The sequence below is a fragment of the Chionomys nivalis genome, chromosome 2 (assembly GCF_950005125.1).
Source record: "Chionomys nivalis chromosome 2, mChiNiv1.1, whole genome shotgun sequence".
Taxonomy (NCBI): Eukaryota; Metazoa; Chordata; class Mammalia; order Rodentia; family Cricetidae; genus Chionomys; species Chionomys nivalis.
Window position 1 is genome coordinate 48719987 of NC_080087.1, and position 20660 is coordinate 48740646.

General features: G+C 43.4%; 1 protein-coding gene across 1 annotated transcript in view; it reads right to left on the minus strand.

The window, feature by feature from the left end:
* Positions 1 to 20660, minus strand: part of Dcbld1 (discoidin, CUB and LCCL domain containing 1) — a 79719-nt gene that overhangs the window by 12493 nt on the left and 46566 nt on the right. The window contains exons 3-6 of the mRNA XM_057763177.1: positions 16955 to 17089; positions 14270 to 14321; positions 10328 to 10400; positions 1309 to 1442 (exon numbers count right to left, since the gene is read on the minus strand). Of these exons, the coding sequence (XP_057619160.1) occupies positions 1309 to 1442; positions 10328 to 10400; positions 14270 to 14321; positions 16955 to 17089 (394 nt within the window). The remainder of the gene's footprint in view (positions 1 to 1308; positions 1443 to 10327; positions 10401 to 14269; positions 14322 to 16954; positions 17090 to 20660) is intronic.

Here is a 20660-nt window from a genome sequence, read left to right on the forward strand (position 1 = left end):
ACATTCTTGTAATAGGATTTCTACCAAACAAGATAGCCCACACTCTTATGAGGGCTGACTTAGTCAGGGTTACTACAACTGTGATACAATACTAGGACCAAAATGCAAGTTGGGGAAGAAAGGGTTTATTTGGCTTACACTTCCATCTGGAAGTTCATCGGTGAAGGCACTCAGGACAAAAACTTAAGCCGGGCTGGGCCATGCTTAAACTCCCAGGCAGTAAACTGAGACACTATCACATAATACAAGCCCTTGCTATTATTTTTTTCTTACTCCTCAAGAAACAGTCTCTAGAAATCTTTGAAGATCAGGGAAGACTCAGTGGTTCTATCAACATGTATTTCGGTTTCCTGTCCTCTTCTGTAGTAGGTTCAGTTGGAGATAATCAGTAATTTACCAAAACCATGAAAACGTGGAAGAAAAAGACATTCATTCTCTCCCGCAGGTTCAGCTGGGAACGGAAGCGGTCCTCCACGTCAGGGCTCAGGGCATTTTAACTCTCATGCTGGCACAACCAGGATGCCCATTTATTGCTACATTTATTTTCCACACAGATTATAAATGCTGTTGAAGCTCTCAAACATTTTTAAAGATTTATTTACTTTATTTTTTAGGTGATGAATGAAAACAAAGGAAAGAGAAGGACATGACTGCTCCTAGGAGTGGTGGAGGAGGAAGGTTATTGCAGATCTGTGGGAGAGAGCATCCTCAGAGGCAGGCGGGGGATCTGGGAGAGTGCAGAGTGGGCATGACCTTGAGCCCTGTGAGGAAAGAGGGGAGGGGGGAAGGGAAAGGGGAAAGAGGAGAACCAAGTGCAGCAGCCAGGAGGTCAAAGGTATAAGAGGGGAAGGGTAACCAAAATGTCTGGATTATACAGGGAAGAGCCTCTAGGGGAAGAGCAGCCCAGGCCCTGGGCTGGAGAGTCCAGGGTGGAGGACAGGGTAAGCCAGTCATACTCTAGAACAGGTAGAGACTGAGGGATTTTGGGAGAACCTGGCAGCCAGGTCTCCTTTTGATAATGTTAAATAGGCATGTCAGCTGTTTGCCCAGCGTTTGAAACTGAACAGTATGAGTGCTTTGCCTTAATGTATGTCTGGGCACCGTGTGCACACCTGGTGCGGAAGTGGTTATCAGACACCCTAGAACCGAAGTCATGGATGGTTGTGAGCTACCAATGTGGGAACTGAACTTGGGTCCTCTGGAAGAGCAACAAGTGAGAGCAACAAGTGCTCTTAACGGCAGAGCTGTCTTCCTAGCGCCATCACTGACATTTTCACAGCCGACTACAGGGCATCCTGCCGTACTTACTGCCGGGAGAGCACACCATTGGCCAGGACTCCTTCGTAATGACCGATGCCTTTGCTCTGCAGCAGATTGATGTGGCCCCCTAGTTCATCTGCGATGATCCCTGCGTGGATGGCAGCTTTGCACAACAAAGAGGTCTGAAACAGAGAGACACCATCACTCAGCACTCGCGGAGAACACGGTGGAAACAAAGCTGGAGTTTTCTGCTTTTGTTTGCTTGGGGTTTGTTTTGCTCTTCTAGAGACGGGGTCTCACTATTTAGACTTGGCTGTTCTGAAACTCACTCTGTAGGCCAGGCTGGCCTTGAACTCAGAGATCTGCCTGCCTCTGCCTCTGGAGTACTGGGGTTAGAGGCACATTCATCACATGTTCTGGTTTTGCATACTTAGTCGTTTACAGGAGTAGTCCTGCCGCCATGAATGATGCCTCTCCACGGCCAGGACTTCATGAAAACTCCTAGCTGGAAATCTGAACTGCGGCGAGGAGCTTGCCTTGTTCTGCCACAGGTAAAGAGGCCTTGCCAACTGTCACGCATATTAGTGAAGCCACAGGGATTCTTGAGCGCCTCAAGAGCAACTTCAGACTAGTGGACCGAAGAATCCATCTGTCAAAACTGCTCACCATGCTCATGAGCAAATAAAATGGTGGCTATTTAAAGCCACTGATTTCTAGATGGATGGTTAAGCACAAAGAGATAACGGACTAAGTCTCTTAGACTTGGTATACAAGAGAGACTATCGCAAACACAGTGGAAGGCAGCCTGGGGACTAGCCAGGAAAGTGAGCTTTCTAGACTCGGCATACAAGAGAGACTATCGCAAACACAGTGGAAGGCAGCCTAGGGACTAGCCAAGAAAGTGAGACTCTGTAGCACAGTTTCATATTACTCCAGCGATTTGGTATGGTGCCAAAACCAAGACAGCTGTCAGCCGCTATATGGAACAGAAACTTTCATGTGGAATGATGGGAAAAAAATTCCCAGCATTCATTTATCTCCTTTTCTGAATCCTTTCAGTGAGTCCAAGAGCCTGTGTCTGCAGAGGCACTGTGGGTCATGGAAGCCTTCAGCAAGCTGTATGCTATGTATGTCTAACACGTGCAGCAAAAGCAAGAGCAACCGACTGGCTCTGATTAAGGCAGGTTAGGGTGTGGGAATGGCTCTGATGGGGTGACCAGGTCCAAAGGTCCCCAGGAAGAGATGTGGGTGGGGAGGTGGTAGACAATTCTAAATGAAGCTGGGCTGTGTGCTCTGCCTCTGCCCGTAGCTAATACCCAAGCCAGCAGGACAGAGGGTCACGACACTGGGTCTCAATCACTGGGCTCTACCGTGTTCACGACAGCGCCAATTCCCTGATTCTCAATGGAAGTATTTCTTCAAGTTATAGTGGTTGGAGAAGGAAAGAGACGGATGGAACCAATCATCTTGAAGTTGCAACACCACCAAGAAATTCTGTGATTTTTTTCTTTTTTTAAAGAGACTTTACATTTCCCACCTGAGGTTTGGCAAAGGAAGCCAGTTCTGCAGTATCTGACATCATTGCCACAAACAGACCATATGACAGATGCAGATAACACATTCTGCTTTGGAAACAAAATTAGCCCTAGAATGAGGGGAAAGGATGACGCTCTTTATAGTAGAGACCCATTCTGCACTTGAAAAAAATCTTCCCCCAATCTGCCTGCATTAGGAAGCTTTCTTCATATTCAAGAACACCACAACCCCAGCGATTATGAAGTGTAGGCAGGAGGACCAGGAGTTCAAAGCAATCCCCAGCTACATAGGGGGATGAGCCTGGACTACACGAGACTGTCTTGGCAAACTGGGGAAATGGCTCGGCAGGTAAAGCACTTGCTGTGCCAATGTGAGGGCCTGAGCCCTCAGATCCCTAGAAGCTATAGAGAGTCAGACACAGCAGTGTCTGTAATCCCAGCATTCCTAGGGTGAGAAGGGAGTCAGAAACAGAAGGATGCCTGGACAGCCAGGCAGAGTGCCTGGACAGCCAGGCAGAGTGCCTGGACAGCCAGCCAGAGTGGCGTACCCAGGGTCAGCAGGAGAGACTGTTGAAACAAGGTGGAAGGCAAGAACAGACATTTGAGGTTGTTCATTGTTCTTCTCTGACCTCCACATGTGTACTGTGACGCACACACACACACACACACACACACACACACACGTTGGTGGGAGGGCTGGAGAGATGTTCTTTCAGAAACCCGGGTTCGATTCCCAGCAACCACATGGCAGTTAACCATTTGTAACTCCAGTTCCAGGGGATTTTAAGTCCTCTTCCAGTCTCTGCAGGCACTGTGCACACTCACATTGTACACAGACATACACGTAAGCAAAACATCCATACATATGAAAGCTTTTTTTTTTAATTTCAAAAAATAAATAGTAAAACATGGGTGGGAAAAGGGTGAGGAGATAGCTCCGTAGAGGTGGGGGTGGGACAAGGAGGGGCGGGAACAGACATGGACACACCAACGCTTGTGTCTTCTGACCTCTACACTCATGCTGTGTTGTGTGAACCCAATGGTCCCCACAGGCTCATACATTTGAATACTTGGTCTGCATTGGGTGGAACTGTTTGAGAAGGATTATGAGGTGTGGCCTTGTAAGAGAAGGTGTGACATGGGGCAGGGCTTTGAAGTTTCAAAGACCAAGCCATTCCTAGCTAGAGCTTTCTGGTTTGTGGTTATCCTGCCTGCCTTTCTGCCTGATGATGACACACTCCCAGCCATGATGGTCATGAACTGGGAGGAAGCCCCAGTTTAATGCTTTCTTTTATAAGTTGCTTTGGTCATGATGTCTTTTCACAGCAATAGAAAGCTAAGACAACCTACCCACAATAAATAAATGCAATGTAATTATTTTAAAGAGGACTATATAGCACAGTGGTAGAGCACTTGCCTAGCTGTGCAAGGTCTAAGTTCAATTCTCAGTCCCACTTGAAAAATAAATAAACAGATGATAAATAACTAAATAAAATCTTAAAGGAAAGGTAATGTAGGGCTGGAGGGATAGCTGCTCTTCCAAAGGTCCTGAGTTTAATTCCCGGCAACTACATGGTAGCTTCTAACCACCTCTAGTGGGATCTGATACCCTCTTCCGGCATAAAGGTATACATGCAGATAAAGCACTCATATAAATAGAATAAGTAAATCTGCCTCAAGCATTGATGGGAGAAAGGCAGGCATCTCTTCCCCATGCTGCAAGACAGATGAGTAAGGGGAACAGCTCTTCCAACCTCACCACTTCAGGACTGGCTCCCCCACATCTCTGCCAACAGGGTCAGCTGTATTGTGCTGTCCAGAAGAGGTGCAGTCTACTTTCCTGAGTACTGTAGTTGGTAAGGGGGAGGGTCGCTCCCTTGGCAGCTGGAGATGGTAGGGGGAGGGCATCTTTTCCTTGTCGCCACCACCACACCAGAGATGAGGGAGGTGGTACCAGCTATGCCCCTCTCATACCCTCAGGGCTGGCTCACGAAGGCACCTGTCAACACTGGGTCAACTCTACTGTGCCGCCCGTGGGAGGCGGAGGGTCCATTCTCCCAAGTGCTGCAGCCAGTGAGGGGGTTGCAGCTTGCACTTTTATTTATCTACTTTCATAAAAAAAAAAAACAAAAAAAAAACCCCACTTTCTGCATGGTAATGCATGCTTCTAACTCCAGCATTTGGGAAGTAGAGGAAGAAAAGTTAAGAGTTCAAGGCCAGCCTCAGCTACATATCCAGATTAAGGTTATCCTGGGTTGCACACATCCCTTGGCAGCTATATAGCCAGGGAAAGAGTGCTTGCTCAGCATGTTCCTGTCCGGGCATCCTGGCTCAAATCTAACTGCACTCATTACATGTGCGGAAGTTATTTCTCTGCTCTGGCTTTTCTTCCTAAATAAACCAGACAGCGATAAGGATAGACTAGATAATCTGGATTATGCAGTATCTACTCTGAATGCCTGCCACCTTCTGGCTCTAGCCAGGGCATGCTTTGTAGGGTTCCCACAAGCTTGTCTCCCTCCCTATGCCCCAGGAGAGAAGCGACTTAACTGTGGTCTGCTAGGCAGCTATTCCCAATGCCTTCAATCATTTCTCCCTCAGAATTCTGCCTGGTGATAGACGACCATCTCAGAAGCTATGTTCTCTACAGAGCTCCTGGTGACAAACAGACCAGAGGTCATTGAGCAACAATGCCCACGAGGGTAACTTCATGGAATAGTCTGATATCCCCCAAGCAGAACAGAAGGAGTCCAATGGTACAGACGTCTATGAAGGAAGGTTTTAACTATAGATACATCTCCCCATAATATTTAATGCATGGCACAGGATTCATCTCTAGGGGACTAGTCACCAGATCTGTCCATTAAATCATCATGGTTAAAATGACCAATCGTTCCCACAACTATTTCTTTATTTAAAAAAAAAATCCATCATCTAATAATTTAAACATAATTCATACTTATCAATGTCCCCTGTATCATTTTAAAAGTTGACCTTCATTACATCTGATTTTAAAAAAAAAACCAAAATACTTCCACTTGAACAACTAATATTTTGATTTTCTAGTTAGTTTTGTGGTGCAGGTATAACACAGTCAAATGCACATACGGGCAAACTCCATCACTGGTTTGTGTTAATTAGTGATTTCCTTTAGACAAGATTCATGAACTAAACAGAAACAACACTGCTATAATTCTGTAAGGAGCAACGGGAACACATACACAGCTCTAGCTCTTGAAGACAGCTTTTTTATTTTTAAATGTGTGTTTATGTATACATCTATGTACATTATTTGCACATATTTAGGAGATATGAGAAATAGCCTTGTCACTGTCCAGTTGACTTAGGAAGACGTGAGGGTTTTAAGTGAGAAGCCAGCCTGGGCTACACAAGGAATTTGACATCCATCTTTATGAAAATCAAATATTATTTCAAAAGAAAAAAAAAGCAAATGAAGCATCATCACACTAAGTTCACCATGCCACGGAAGTCAGGCAAACAGGATGCCATGGAGACCCACAGGACTTCCCGAGCGGTCAGCAAACCACCCCAGCACTGTGGCGTTTCCTTAAACTTCCTCTTAGGAAAAGTCAACAAGCTGTCAAAAGGACAGACAATGGTTCAACAAAAATAAATACAAAAGTAAGCATTTGGGGGGCTGAAGAGATGATTGGGCAGTTAAGAACGCTTCTTGCTCTGGAAGAGGACTAGAGTTTAGTTCCCAGTTCCCTTCAGCTCCAGGGGATCTGACACCCTCTTTAGGGTTCTGAAAGTATTTCTCGTACACGTGTTCCACTACATACACATGGTCATAAAATTTTTTAAAAAAATCTAAAAATAAATAATAAAAGAGCTTGCAGTTAATGAAACATAAACTTAAAAAGCCAGTGAGGTGCAATAAAAATAAAGCACGTGCTCAAACTGTCAGTCAAATGATGGCAAGGTGTAAATTATAAAACACACTCCAAAGCCATACTTGATGGTACTGATGGTACACGCCTGCAACACAAGCTCTAGGCAGACGGAGGCGGAGAGTTTCAGGCTCAACGTCAGTCTGGGCTACACAGGGAACTGAGTATCCACCTAACATACAGAGAGAAACACTGTCTCAAAAGATCCAATAAAATATATTTCACCTCCAATCATGTGACTTGTTCCTATGTGCTTTATTATAATTTGTATAGTCTTCATTTTAGCGTATTTGTAACATTTTTCTACACAAGTAATATTCTACAGAACTATGGAAAGTCACTCATATTGTCACTACATAGAAATACTTAGCATTATTCCGTTTTCCCTACAATTTTTTGAGTATACATAGGCCCAGTTTCTCACTTTCTCTGCCTAATCCAGGCATATACTTTTATTTTCTTGTATTTCTTGAACACTTTTTATTTTTATTTTTGAGATTTAATATAATTACATAACTTCTCCCTTCCTGTTCCTCCCTCCAAACCCTCCCATATATCCTTCCTTGCTCTCTACCTTTGTGGCCTCTTTTTCCATTAACTATTATCGCATACAAATGTGTGTGTGGTATGTGTGGTGTGTGTACGTGTGTGTGTGTGTGTGTGTATAACGTTATCCATATGTTTGTTTTCAGGACTGATCATTTGGTATTGGATGACCAATTGGTATGTTTTTCCCTGGAGAAGAGTATTTCTCCTGCTCCAGCATTCCTTAGTTTCCTGTACTTTTCTGAGTAGGGTTGAGGTTTCATTGACTTTCCCCCGTCCACTTTGGTAAGTCTACTCTTATTGTCCTTGTTGGCAGTTTCTTGAACATTATTTGAGACCAATGAATTTGTAAAATGAATTAGTGAAGGCCGGCAAGATAGCCTCACAAGTAAAAGTGCCCAATGAACTGGCATATAGATACTTAAAATCAGTGGTGGTCTGAATAAGAGTGGCCCCCATGGAGTCATTTGAATGTTTAGTCACCAGGGAGTGGCACTATCTGAAAGGATTAGAAGGATTAAGAGGTGTGGCCTTGTTGGAGGAAGTGTGTCACTGCGGTGGTTTTGAGGTTTCAAAAGCCCACGCCAAACCCAGCATCTTTCTTTCTCAGCCTATGGATGAGGAAGTAGCTCTCAGCTTCTGTTCCAGCACTGTGTGTAGCACCATGTTCCCCACCACGACAATAATGGACTAAACCTATGAAATTATAAGCAAGTCCCAATTAAATGCTTTCTTTTATAAGAATTGCCTTGGTCAAAGTGTTTCTTCACAGCAACAGAACAGTGACCAAGACAAGTTCAATTTCTGGAATCCACACAGTGTACACAAAATCAACTTCCACAAGTTGTCCTCTGATGCCCACTCGTGTGATGGTACACAGTACCCCCACAACAAAATTAATAATAATAATAAATTAGTTAATTGACGTATCCTATTGAAAAGCAGATGTATCCCACTATTAGCAAGCTGGAAAGGAAAGCTACCTTGTGGTCACATCTTAAGGAGAAGCTCAAAGGCCACACTGCTCTGTAGGCACTAAAAACAGACATGGTGTAGATGTCTACATAGTCAGACAATGAGACAGAGTCCAGAATCTTAAGGACTGAAAAAGACCCTTAAAAGTTTTTCATGTACAGCCTCTGAAGATCCCTTCTTTCCCCACCCCCAGGCACCTTCACTCATACATACTGTCACCAACCAAATGCCTGTAACGTCTACATATTTCTCCAACACCCTGCTGCAGTCTATGCTATTTAATTATTCCTTTTATGCAGCTGAAGTTGGCATCTCTATGGTGTTTATCCATTGATCCTACTGCTCATTGCCTTTTGGGCCCAGAGAATGAATCAATAACTTTTCTGTAACTATCTCTTCAAGACCACATATTCTCAATGTTGTATAATCCCAGCATTTGGGAGATGAAAACAGGAAGATCAGGGCTCAAGCCCAGCCATGGATACATAGAGATCAAGGTCAGCTTGGGCTACATGAGACCATGTCAAAGGCAGGCTGGCAGGCAGGCAGGCGGACGGACGGACGGACGGACGGACGGACAGACAGACAGACAGACAGACCAACCCAAGGACACATTCTCCCTCAAGTCAGAATGCTTGCTGCTTCAATGGCTCCTCAAGTAATTAGTTTTCCAGATTCTGTTTTTCTGATGTACAGGATGCTTTGGATTTGCAAAGACTCTCCCAAAAAAAGACTCATTACACGGAGTGTATTTCCTAAGAGGAAGCTGCCATGGAGCAGATGCTAAAATAACTCCCAGGATCTGCCTCCTGGTAATCCCCCTTGCAAAACGCTGAGTATATGCGGAAGCTATGACGTCTTCCTATTAACAATTCAGAGAACGTGACAAAGAGGTGGGATGTCACCCCTTTTCACTGTGTCCCATGTTAGTAGGAGATACTTTTGCTAGTCATTCTCCCTTGCTGGCTTCTAGGAGGTGTGCAGCCATGATAGGAAGCACACGGCAAGAATGACAGCAACAACAGGCAAAATCCAAGAAAGCAGTGGGCCTTTGGTCCACTGACGCTCAAGTCCTGAGTGCACCCAACATTGCAAGCTGAGAAGCCCACCTGTCACTGAGGGGCTGTAGCTCCAGCTCACATTTCAGCTGCAGTCTTAGGAGATCCTGAAGTGGGGACCCAGTCAAACCCCGCTCAGACTCCTCATCCACAGAAAATGGAAGAGACAGGGCCAGCAAGATGGCTCATAAAAGTGCCCGTGGCAAGTCTGACCATCTGAGTTTGATCCCTGGATTCCATCATGGAGAGAAAGAATGAAGTCCTGAAATTGTCCTCTGACTGCTACATAACAAATACTCACCTGCACACACAGGATACAGAGACACACAGACACACACACACACACACAAAATATGTGTACCTTAAAAAACCAAAAAGGCAGCTGTGGTGGTGCATAGCTCTGACCCCAGCACTTGGGGTGCAGAAGGCCAGCAGACCTCTGAGTTTGAGGCAAGGCTGGTCTATATTGAGTTCCAGGCCTGCCAGGGCTACATGTGAAACCTGGTCTCTAAACAAATAAGAGCATAAGTAAGAAAAGACAACTGGCCGGGCGGTGGTGGGGCACACTTTTAATCTCTGCACTTGCAGAGACAGGTGGATTACTATGAATTCGAGGCCAGCCTAGTCTACAGAACGAGTTCCAGGACATGCTCCAAAGTTATAGAGAAACTCTGTCTTTTTTTTTTTTTTTTTTTTTTGGTTTTTTCGAGACAGGGTTTCTCTGTGGTTTTGGAGCCTGTCCTGGAACTAGCTCTTGTAGACCAGGCTGGTCTCGAACTCACAGAGATCCGCCTGCCTCTGCCTCCCGAGTGCTGGGATTAAAGGCGTGCGCCACCACCACCCGGCCACTTTGATTAGTCTTAACAGGAAATAAGAATGAATGCATAGACTACTTTAGTTTCAAAATTAATACATTTCAACATCTCACAAAAATGTAAAATGCACATCTGTGTATTTCTGTCTCCTATTTTGCTTGATTTTTCAATCAATTCAGGCACAGCAACCAACACTTAAACCTTTGGTGACACCATTAATCACTTACATCTCTGTAGCCATCTTTCATATTCCCAGAAATGTCTCCTGCTATGTCTCTACAACCAGCTGGGCAGAATTTGCTGGAAAAAAGAATTCATATTTTATCAAATTACATTGAAACCAAAGAAAGGCATTAAACTAAACTTCAATTTAAAGTTATTAAAGTTATTTTTTCTTTTTAATAACACAAGCAACCATTATCTTGCTTTAAAGACAGACGAGAAGCACAATTTACAAAACCACAAACTGATATAAAATCTTAACCTGGAGACCAGTTTTACACAATAGTTTCTTGTTTGCTATAAAGATTTAAATATTCTAGTAGCTGTATTAGAAAAGTAAAAAGAAACAGGGAAAATTAATTATATATATTTAACACAATATACCTAAATTCTGTTAATTTCCATATATAATGGAAAAACAGCAAGAATCAAGGAGATAATTTAATTTTGTTTTTCCTTAGTATTGGGGGTATATTTTACACCTGCAGTGTACTTCACCTTGAACTTGACATAGCTCAAGTACACTGTCTTCAGGGATACTGTAACAGATAGTACCAATCTGTGCTAATAATAAATTACCTTAGCCGGGCGGTAGTGGCGCACGCCTTTAATCCCAGCACTCGGGAGGCAGAGGCAGGCGGATCTCTGTGAGTTCGAGACCAGCCTGGTCTACAGAGCTAGTTCCAGGACAGGCTCCAAAGCCATAGAGAAACCCTGTCTCGAAAAACCAAAAAAATAAAAAATAAAAAAAAAATAAAAATAAATAAATAAATAAATTACCTTTACAATTAAAAAGGCATATTTTAAAATTAGGGCTCATTCAGGCCTCATCATCCAAGCCTGTAATCCCAACTAATCCAAAAGCTGAGACAACAGAATCACATATTTAAGGGCAGGTGTGATCCATATGTGTGTGTGTGTGTGTATACACACACATACACAGTAAATAAATAATAAAACAGGGCTTGATTTACTTAACAATCATCATTCACGAAGCTGTGTAGTGTGTGTGTGTATATATATATATACACACTTAACAGTCATCATCACGGAGGAACGCATCATGGAAGCTAGTGTGGTGGAAGGGTCTCCATGCTGGAGTCTGGTGAGGTAACTTGAGCCATACTCTACTTAGCTAGTCGACCCTGAACTCCTCTCTCACCTCCCGGCTTACTCTCTATTTCTAGTTTCTTGAAGCATCAACACATCAACGGCAGCTACTTACATCTCTGAAACACACAAACCACGCACACACACACACCCAAACCACACACACACACACACACACCCAAAGCATAAAAACACCGACAGCTTTGAAGATGAATGCTGCACGCCCATTTCTATATAGACTACCCTCCCTCTACAATTTCCCCCTTCCCTTTCCTCCCTCCAAGCTTCCTACATAGCCCTCATTGGTCTCTTTCAGATGCATGGCCTCTTTTGTCATCGATCACTGTTACATATATGAATAAACATTTATTTCTTAATATATAACTACAACCCGCTTGGCCTCTACAATGCAGCTTGTATGTACATTTTCAGGGCTGACCATTTGGTACTGTACAATCAATTGGAGCTCTCAGCATTCCTTAGTTGCTTTGTTTATATTCTTTCTGTGGGGTTTGAGGCTACTTTACTCCATTTAACAGATTCCAAAATAGCAGCTGTATTATTATTATTATTATTAATTATTATTATTATTATTTCCTTTCCTTTTACTTTCTTCTTGCTGCTTAGAAAATCAGGGTGTAATGACAATTAGCGAGTGACTCCAATTAACATTTCATAGTTCTTTCCTAGTGGCTGCACGGCAGCAGTAATAAAGGAACTGAGAAATAAAAACAACCTCCTGCAGAGCCACAGGCCCTTAGTGCCAGCTAAGTCTCTGAATTCATAACATTCAGGACTGAGGGAAGTGGAACGCTGCCCATGATGCACATACTATAAGACCCCCACGGAGCCCACACATGCTAATCAAAGGCCATGTAAAAGCTCATATGGGAAGCACAAATGGCTACAGTAAGTAAAATGCAGAAGGACTAAACAGCCTCATGCTAATCTAGTCTAATTTTGCTGTCAAATGAATTGACAATCAAATGGGTAACAAAGGACTTCCAAAGATTGCCGTATTCCCGAATTATGGGTAAGGGCTGTGGGCCTGTACTAGCACTGGAAAATGGCTGCCTAAAGTGGAACCGATCTGTTATTGTAGGCTTGACTATATTCTCCTTCTCTGTGATGCCCAGGACCCCGAATGTGTGTGGCTGGTGAAACTTTAGAGGCCATTAGCCTGTGTGTGTGTGTGTGTGTGTGTGTGTGTTGAATGATAACCTTAGAAGGCAACATTTTTGCTTGTCTGTTTTGGTTTTTTGAGATAGGGTTTCTTTGCAGTTTTGGAGCATGTCCCGGAACTCACTCTGTAGACCAGACTGTATCGAATTCAGAGATCCACCTGCCTCTGCTTCCCAAGCGCCGGGATTAAAGGTGAACCACCACTGCCCGGCTACAAGGCAACATTTATTTTATATACTTTGGTTTCTCATGTTTCTCTGGTAGACTTAATATTAGCTAATACTGGAATTGATTCTGTACATCAACCACCTACACTGACAATGTCCAAATGTGTGAGATAGTTAAGAATTTGGGCTCTCAAACCTAACTCCCCGAGTACACTCAGTGTAGCTGACATAGTGGCTTTCAGTTTCCAATTTCAGGCTGTAACAGAACCTTGCAGGCATGGAACATCACAAGAGCTACTCATGAGTATGGGGTAGAGAGCCGCACTGACACCAAAATAGCACTCTATCATTGCAGTTTTGTTATTACTATTGGCAGCGACTTCTAGACAGCAATTCTCAGCTGGGGGTGCTTTTGTCCCTCAGAAGACATGAGGCATTGTCTAGAGCCGGTCTTGGTCGTCACAACTGGCATCTGGACAGTGAATTCAGGGAAGCGAGGCATCCAACAATGCCTAGGACAGCCCTACACAACAAAGAGTCGCAGAAAGAGCACGTCTATGGTTGGGAGTTTCCTCTAGACCCTACCACTTCATAAATGGTTGGGGAGGAAATTGGATCAGAGAGAGTAGAACTGTAGTTAAGGCTGAGCTAACAATCCATGCCTTTATTCTCTATAGGCTTTTCCGTAGGGTAGAAGGCAAAGACCCTATAAAAGTTATACAATTCATTTCCACATACCAGCCAGGAAACTGATTTCAGACTCAACTGTGGCTCATTGGTAACATAGCAGAACTTAGGGATAAGCAAAATGGTGGACCAAGTCCCAAATATGACCTGCTTCTACTTCTTTGTGTGTGTGTGTGTGTGTGTGTGTGTGTGTGAGAGAGAGAGAGAGAGAGAGAGAGAGAGAGAGAGAGAGAGAGCGCTACAGCCCAGGCTCAACCTCCTGCCTACAGTTCCCAGTGACCAGGACAATACAGGTATGTACCACCACACTCAGTCTGAACCATATCCTGACATTACTACTTTTTTCCCTCCAAGACTTTTTTATTTTAAATCAAGTGTACATGTGTGAATTTTTGTATGGGAATGCACATGTAAGGACAGGTACCCAAAGAAGTCAGAAGAGTACTGGATCTCCTGGAGCTAGAATTATAGGTGCCTGTGAGCTTCCTGGTGTGGGTACTAGAAACCAAATTCAGTCTTCTGCAAGAGTACTGTGTACTCCTAACTGCGGAGCCATTTCTCCAGCCTGGGCTTCTTCTTCTAAATAAAACTTTATTATAATACTAACATTTGTTTCCATCATCTACCTTTGCCTTTTTGCTTCAACACAACAGAGATTGCATGAGTCCTTGCAACAGAAACTCTTGGCCTACAAAACCTCTATTTACAGTGTAGTTCTAGACAAAAGGTTTGCAGACTCTGCCTTTTGGGAATATCTCAAATACTCCTTATCATTATACATAATTCAGGACACATATTTACCTGTATTTTTCCTCCGAATAATGATTGCCTCGTTCCAAGCATGTTATTAAATCTATTACAAATAAAGAGAAGTGCAATTAGCAGGTGAGTAGAAACCAAGCCACCTGTTCCTAAATATTTCTTTAGAGATAAAGTAAACTTTGAAAGCATTATCATGTTATTTGAATTTGTCTAAAAATAAATAATATCTGAGATTACAGTCTCCAGTGTTCAATCAGTATCTTTTTCTTGGCCTGTCATCGATGGTGACTTTCAGTGTTAATGTCTTGAGAACAATAACAGAATCTACTTCTAACAGTAAGCACTGGACACCTGCAGGTATAACACATACAATATCCTTGTCAGGAGAAAAGCCATTAAAAAACCATTCACAGTTCACAGAAAACATCCTCAGGAAGATTTTTATTTTATTTTACTTTTGTTTTTGTGGTTTTTTTGTTTTTGTTTTTGTTTTTCGAGACAGGGTTTCTCTGTGGTTTTGGAGCCTGTCCTGGAACTAGCTGTTGTAGACCAGGCTGGTCTCGAACTCACAGAGATCCGCCTGCCTCTGCCTCCCAAGTGCTGGGATTAAAGGCATGAGCCACCACCGCCCAGCTTTATTTTACTTTTGAGACAAAGTCTGAAGTAGTCCAGGTCTCAAACACTATGTAGTTGAGTATGACCTTGACATGTTGTGGTGGTTTGAAAGAAGATGGTCCCCAAAGAGACTGGCACTATTAGAAGGTGTGGCCTTGTTGGAGGAAGTATGTCACCGTAGAGGCGGGCTTTGGGGTCTTATATATGCTTAAGTCATGCCCAGTGGTTCAGACCACTTCCTGTTGTCTGTGCAAGATATGAAACTCTCAGCTACCTCTCTAGCACCTGTCTGCCATGTCCCCTCATGACGATAATGGACCGAACCTCTAGAAACATAAGTCAGCCCAATTAAATTCCTTTATAAGGGTTGCCATGGTCGCAGTGTCTCTTCACAGCAATAGAGACCTTAAGACACATGCTCTGGTCCTCTGGCCTTTCCTTCCTGAGTGCTGGGCTTATAGGTATATGCCCTCATGACTAGATTCATGTGGTGCTGGAGTGAGAACCTAGGCACACTATCCACAGAGTGATCGGCTCCTCACGACATCCCAATTCCAACAGTTTGGCCAGTGGCGCTCAGTGGCGCTCAGTGACATAGAAAAAGTTTATCAAGAACAGTGAGATGCTGATGAACGATCTTCTGACTTGGTTTTCTTTTTTTCTTTCAGGGTTTCTCTACGTAGGCTTGGTTACCCTCAAACTCACAGAGATCTATCTGTCTGCCTCTACCTTCTGAGTACTGAAATTAAAAGTGTGTGCCAGCTCATGATCAATAATCATGATCAACAATTGGAAACAAGTATGTAAAACAGAAGTTCCTTACAGGGGAACATACTTATTTACGTTGGCAAAATAGTTTCCCAAATACCCTACATTCCTGGCAATAGCTCCTTCTCTCCAGGAATCTTTTAAGAATTTTTTAAAAAAATGATTGATGAATGGATTGATTGATTATGTTTATAGTGTTCTGCCTGCATATATGCTTGCAGACCAGAAGAGGGCTCCAGATCCAATTATAGATGATTAAGTCACCATGTAGTGGTGTATCTGCATACCACCACATGGCTGTGGCTAACTGGCAAGGTTCCAGTGAGCCTGTCTCCTGCGGGCAGCTACATGCTTTCTCTCTGACCCCACCTACTCTCTCTCTATAAATCTCTTCTGACCTGGCTATATTCTCTTAAGCCATTGGCTGAAAGCAGCTTCTTTATTAACCAATGGTATACAGAGGGGAATCACACATCAAACCTCTGAGCCCATCTTTTAAGAATCTTAAGGAATAACATATGGGAAACACTGGCCATGATGACCAATCACATCTAAGCTACTCTGAAGGAAATGAGTGGCACATTCCCCTTCCATGCACATTTGTGCCAAAGAGGAATGAATACAACACTGGGTACATTGTGACCCTGGATGGTGATGGTGCGGGCTACCTGGTGAAGACTCTGCACCACATGAGGCTGAGGAAGAAGCCAACAGCTTCTCCCATGAGCACTCATACTCTTTCCCTTCTTTCCCAACCATGGTGTGTCACGTGGCAGTGACTTCTCCTCCTGCTACTATTCAGTCCCCAAGCTGGTGTGCTAGGTGTGTAACAGGGGTGAGGGTCACTAATTAAAACATTTGTTTACTGAGCAAGAAAGGAGGCTCTGGGGAAGGACATCAGAGAAGCCAGACCATAGCAGGGTTGGGGGAATTTCCCCAAAGATGTGTCATCAAAGTTTATAGGAAACAAGATTTACTCCATCTCAAGTGCATCATTGGATCCAATCACAATATGCTCTACAAGGAATCAGTATAGGACCAACTACTTACAAACGAGCTCTTCCACTCTGTCCTCAGGAGCTTCCCCCACTCTCCCAAGACAGGCTTTTACTTCATAGCCTTGACTGGCCTGAAACTCAATTGCAGAGTGGACTGACCTTGAAATCACAGCTACCAGGCTGCCTCTTACTCAAGAATGCTGGGATTAAGGCATGTCCGTCTTGTCCTCACATTTTACAGTTGTATCTGATATCACAATTCTGTCCAGAGGAAGAGATAAGGAGCAGAAAGATACTTCAGGCAGATAGGCTTTGTACACCCGTGGTGGCTTTTCTGCTGTACCTGGATGGTCACTGCTGGAATAGGCCAGCAGAAATCCCCGGCCAGAAATATGAGATCCGCTCCGGAACTGGACAGTCACCTCACTCGAGTTCACCCGGAGTTCTATGGGAACAGTCCAGCTCCCACAATATGGGCCTGGAAACAAAGCACACGGGCGGCACACTTGAAAACTTACAAAAAAAAAACAAATGGAATTTTGTCTAAAGACGAAATATACTCTACAACACATAAAATTTGCAATTCTTATCCATCTGGAATTTTGTTTGACAGAGACTGATCTGTAAATCTGATTAGACTGCTGAGCCTGGGGTGGAGTAGACAAGCAAGAGGTTGGAGGTTGTTCATTATGAACAACCATACCAATGGGTGGACCAACAGAGGTCAAATACATTAAGGAAAAATTTGTCATAGAGAATATGCTCTAGGGACCTACTAAGTTTGCTCAGAGGAACCAATTCAGAGGAGGTGCTAGATGAAAATACAATGCCCAATGCATGATTTTAAAAAAGATAGTGGACTGATGAGACGGCTTGGCTCCACAGATAAAAGTGCTTGTCACCAAGTCCATGTGGTGGAAGGAGAGAGCCAACTTCTATAAGCTGAGGTCTAACTGACATTGAGCTCTGTGGCACGCATATACCCACACACATAACACATAAATACAATTTAAAAGTTAATTTTTTGCTCATATGCATTGTTCACATTTTCCTCTTCCATTAACTTCTGTCTTAATACAAAATATGTTTTGATTTGTGCCACGGAGTCTATACAAAAGTGTGACGTTTTTCCCTGCTTTTGAGATAGGGTCTTAGAACATAGCCTAGGTTAGAACTTGCAATCCTCCTGTCTGAGTTTCTAAAGATATTTCTAAAGGCAAACACTATTTATAAATTTGCAAGGTTTGGAACCCCAGAACTCCTGAGGCAGGTATGTTGTTATCTCTGAGTTTCAGGCCAGTCAGGCCTCTATAGAGACTTCCAAGGCCACCAGGGATGCTGAATAAGAACCTGTCTCAAACAAACAAGCAAACAAGTAGATGAACGAACAAATAAACCAAAGTAAATCTGTTAATTTACTGAGTAATAATGTTTCTAGCTTGGTGTGGTAGCTTATGCTTGTAATAACAGGTCTCAGGAGTCTGAGGCAGGAAGATTGCCATGAGTTCAAGGCCAGCCTGAGTTACAAAATAAGACTTAGCCAAAAACAAACAAACAAACCCCAGAACAATGAAAAATGGCTATAAAACCATTTCTAGAGGATATTGCTTGAAAAGCAATAGCAATGTTAATAAACTTTCAAAGGGCAAATTAGACTACATATAAAACAAAAACTAAAATCCTTCCTACAACTACTTAAGTAAAGTCCAATAGGGCTCTGCATTCCACAGTGTGCATGTGGAGGTCAGAGGACTTTGGGACTTGGTTCTCTTTCTTCTTTGTGAGTACTGGGGACCAAACTCAAGCCAATGGGGCTGGTGGCAAACACCTTAGTCAAGGAACCATTTTGTGGGCTCCACAAGCAGGTTTTGTTTTTCCTTTCCTTTTGTGACACAGTCTCATTGTATACTCTCGGCTGGCTTGGAACTCACTATGTAGACCAGGTTGTCCTAGAATTCTCGGAGATCCTGACTGCTGGGACTAAAGGCATAGACCTCCATGCCCAGCTTCACAAGCAAGTTTTGAAGGTAGAGTCTTCACCAACTTCTCTTAAAACACTATAGAAGCAGCCAAGATCAGCAGCTACACCAATCAGGCTAAGAAGAAAGAGATGTGGAAAGAAATGACCGCTCCAATTCAATAGTAATCAAACCAGCTCACACTAACCCAAATAGGATCAAATGGGTAGAGAAACCAGAGCTCAAACCAGAGCTCAACCTTGTGTGTCTTTCTCTATTACTCTTGACTTTATTTTAAAGATTTATTTATTTATTATTACGCATATAGTGTTCTGCCTATATGCATGCCAGAAGAGGGCACCAGACCTCATTATAGATGGTTGTGGGCCACCATGTGGTTTCTGGGAATTGAACTCAGGACTTCTGGAAGAGCAGCGAGCGCCCTTAACCCCTGAGCCATCTCTCCAGCCCCCTACCAAAAATATATTTTGAGTGTTTGCATGCATGTATGTATGTACATACATACATGTGTATGCATACCTGGTGCCCATAGGGACCAGAAGGTGGTATTGGATCCCCTGGAACTGGAATTAGAGATGTTTGTGAGCTGCCATGTGGGTGCTGAAAACTGAACTTGGTCCTCTTCAAGAGCGACAGGTGTTCCTAACTGCAGAGTCATCTCTCAAACCCCTCTATCTTAATTTTAAAACAGTCTCTCACTGAAGCTGGAGTGTATGGATTTGGTTGGGCTGTGTGGCCAATGAGCTGAAGTGCCTGACTTTTATGTGGGTATTGGAGATCACAATTTGGGTACTCATGCTGTGGTAGGCACTCTGTCAACTGAGCCATTCTTCCAGCTCCCACTTCTCTTTACAAGCCCTCATCACATATTAATAATTCCCTGACGTAATATTGGCAGGCTACTTAGAATAGCTCATATGCCAAGAGCTCTATATGAGTCCTTCTTTAATAAAAAATGCATGTTTTCTATTTAGACTGTGTCAGAGCAAAACAATATCATATTCCCCTCTTCGTCTCTAGCAGAGTGCATTCTGTCCTTCAAATATTGCCTGCATTGAAATGATCTTCATTTATAATGATTTGTAAAAGCCAACCCCCAAAAAAAGAACATGTGTAACATTTTTTAAAATGTATTCTCTTTTAAATACCAGGAGAAAGAAGTGGCATGTGCCAAAGTAAAGAAATAACTGTATATCAGAGCTGGCTCACGGTGGTAATCTCAGCACTTGACAAGAGGAGGCAGGAGGCTTTGGAATTCGATGGTAGCTTGGGGTACCTGTCAGGGGAATGCCTCCGAACCCAAGGGCTGGGAATGTAAGTGACTCAGTGGTAAAATGCTTGCCTAGCAGATGGTTAATAATGATTCACAACTAGACAGGCTCTAGACTCACTTAACAGACAAGCCTCTGAGCATCCCCTTGAGGGATTACCTTGATTAGGCTGAGATGGAAGACCTCCCCTAAAGCTGGGGAGCACCATTCCCTGGCCTTGGGGAGAACCATTCCCTGGCCGTGGGGAGCACCATTCCCTGGCCTTGGGTAGGAGACTTCTCAGAGGGCTACCTGAGCATGAGGTGCATTGTTCTCTGCTTTCACACTTCAGTTGCGTTTTGACCAGCTACCCTGAGCTCCTGCTGCCAGGATTTCCCAGTCATGATGACTAGGTCCTTAAACAGTGAGTTGAAAGAATCCCTTTCTCCCTTAAGCTCCTTTGGTCAGGGTATTTTAATAGAGTAAGAGAAACATGCATATGTCATGGATAACTAGGATTTTTACAAATTTAAAAACAGCTTATAAATATTAAAGACAAGCAGTTAACTAATGTATCCTTACACGATTGTCCTTATTAGGTTTTTCTGCTGCTAGGATTAAACAATGACCAAAAGCAAGTTGAGGAGGGAAGGTTTTATTTTAGTCCAGAAGCCAGAGTCCATTAGCAGGCAGAAACTAAAGGCAAAAACTGAAGCAGAGATCATGGAAGAATGCTGCTTGTTGGCTTCCTCCCCATGGCTTGCTCAGCTTCTATTCTTATGCACACCCTACCCAGAGGTGGCACTGCCCACAGCAGGCT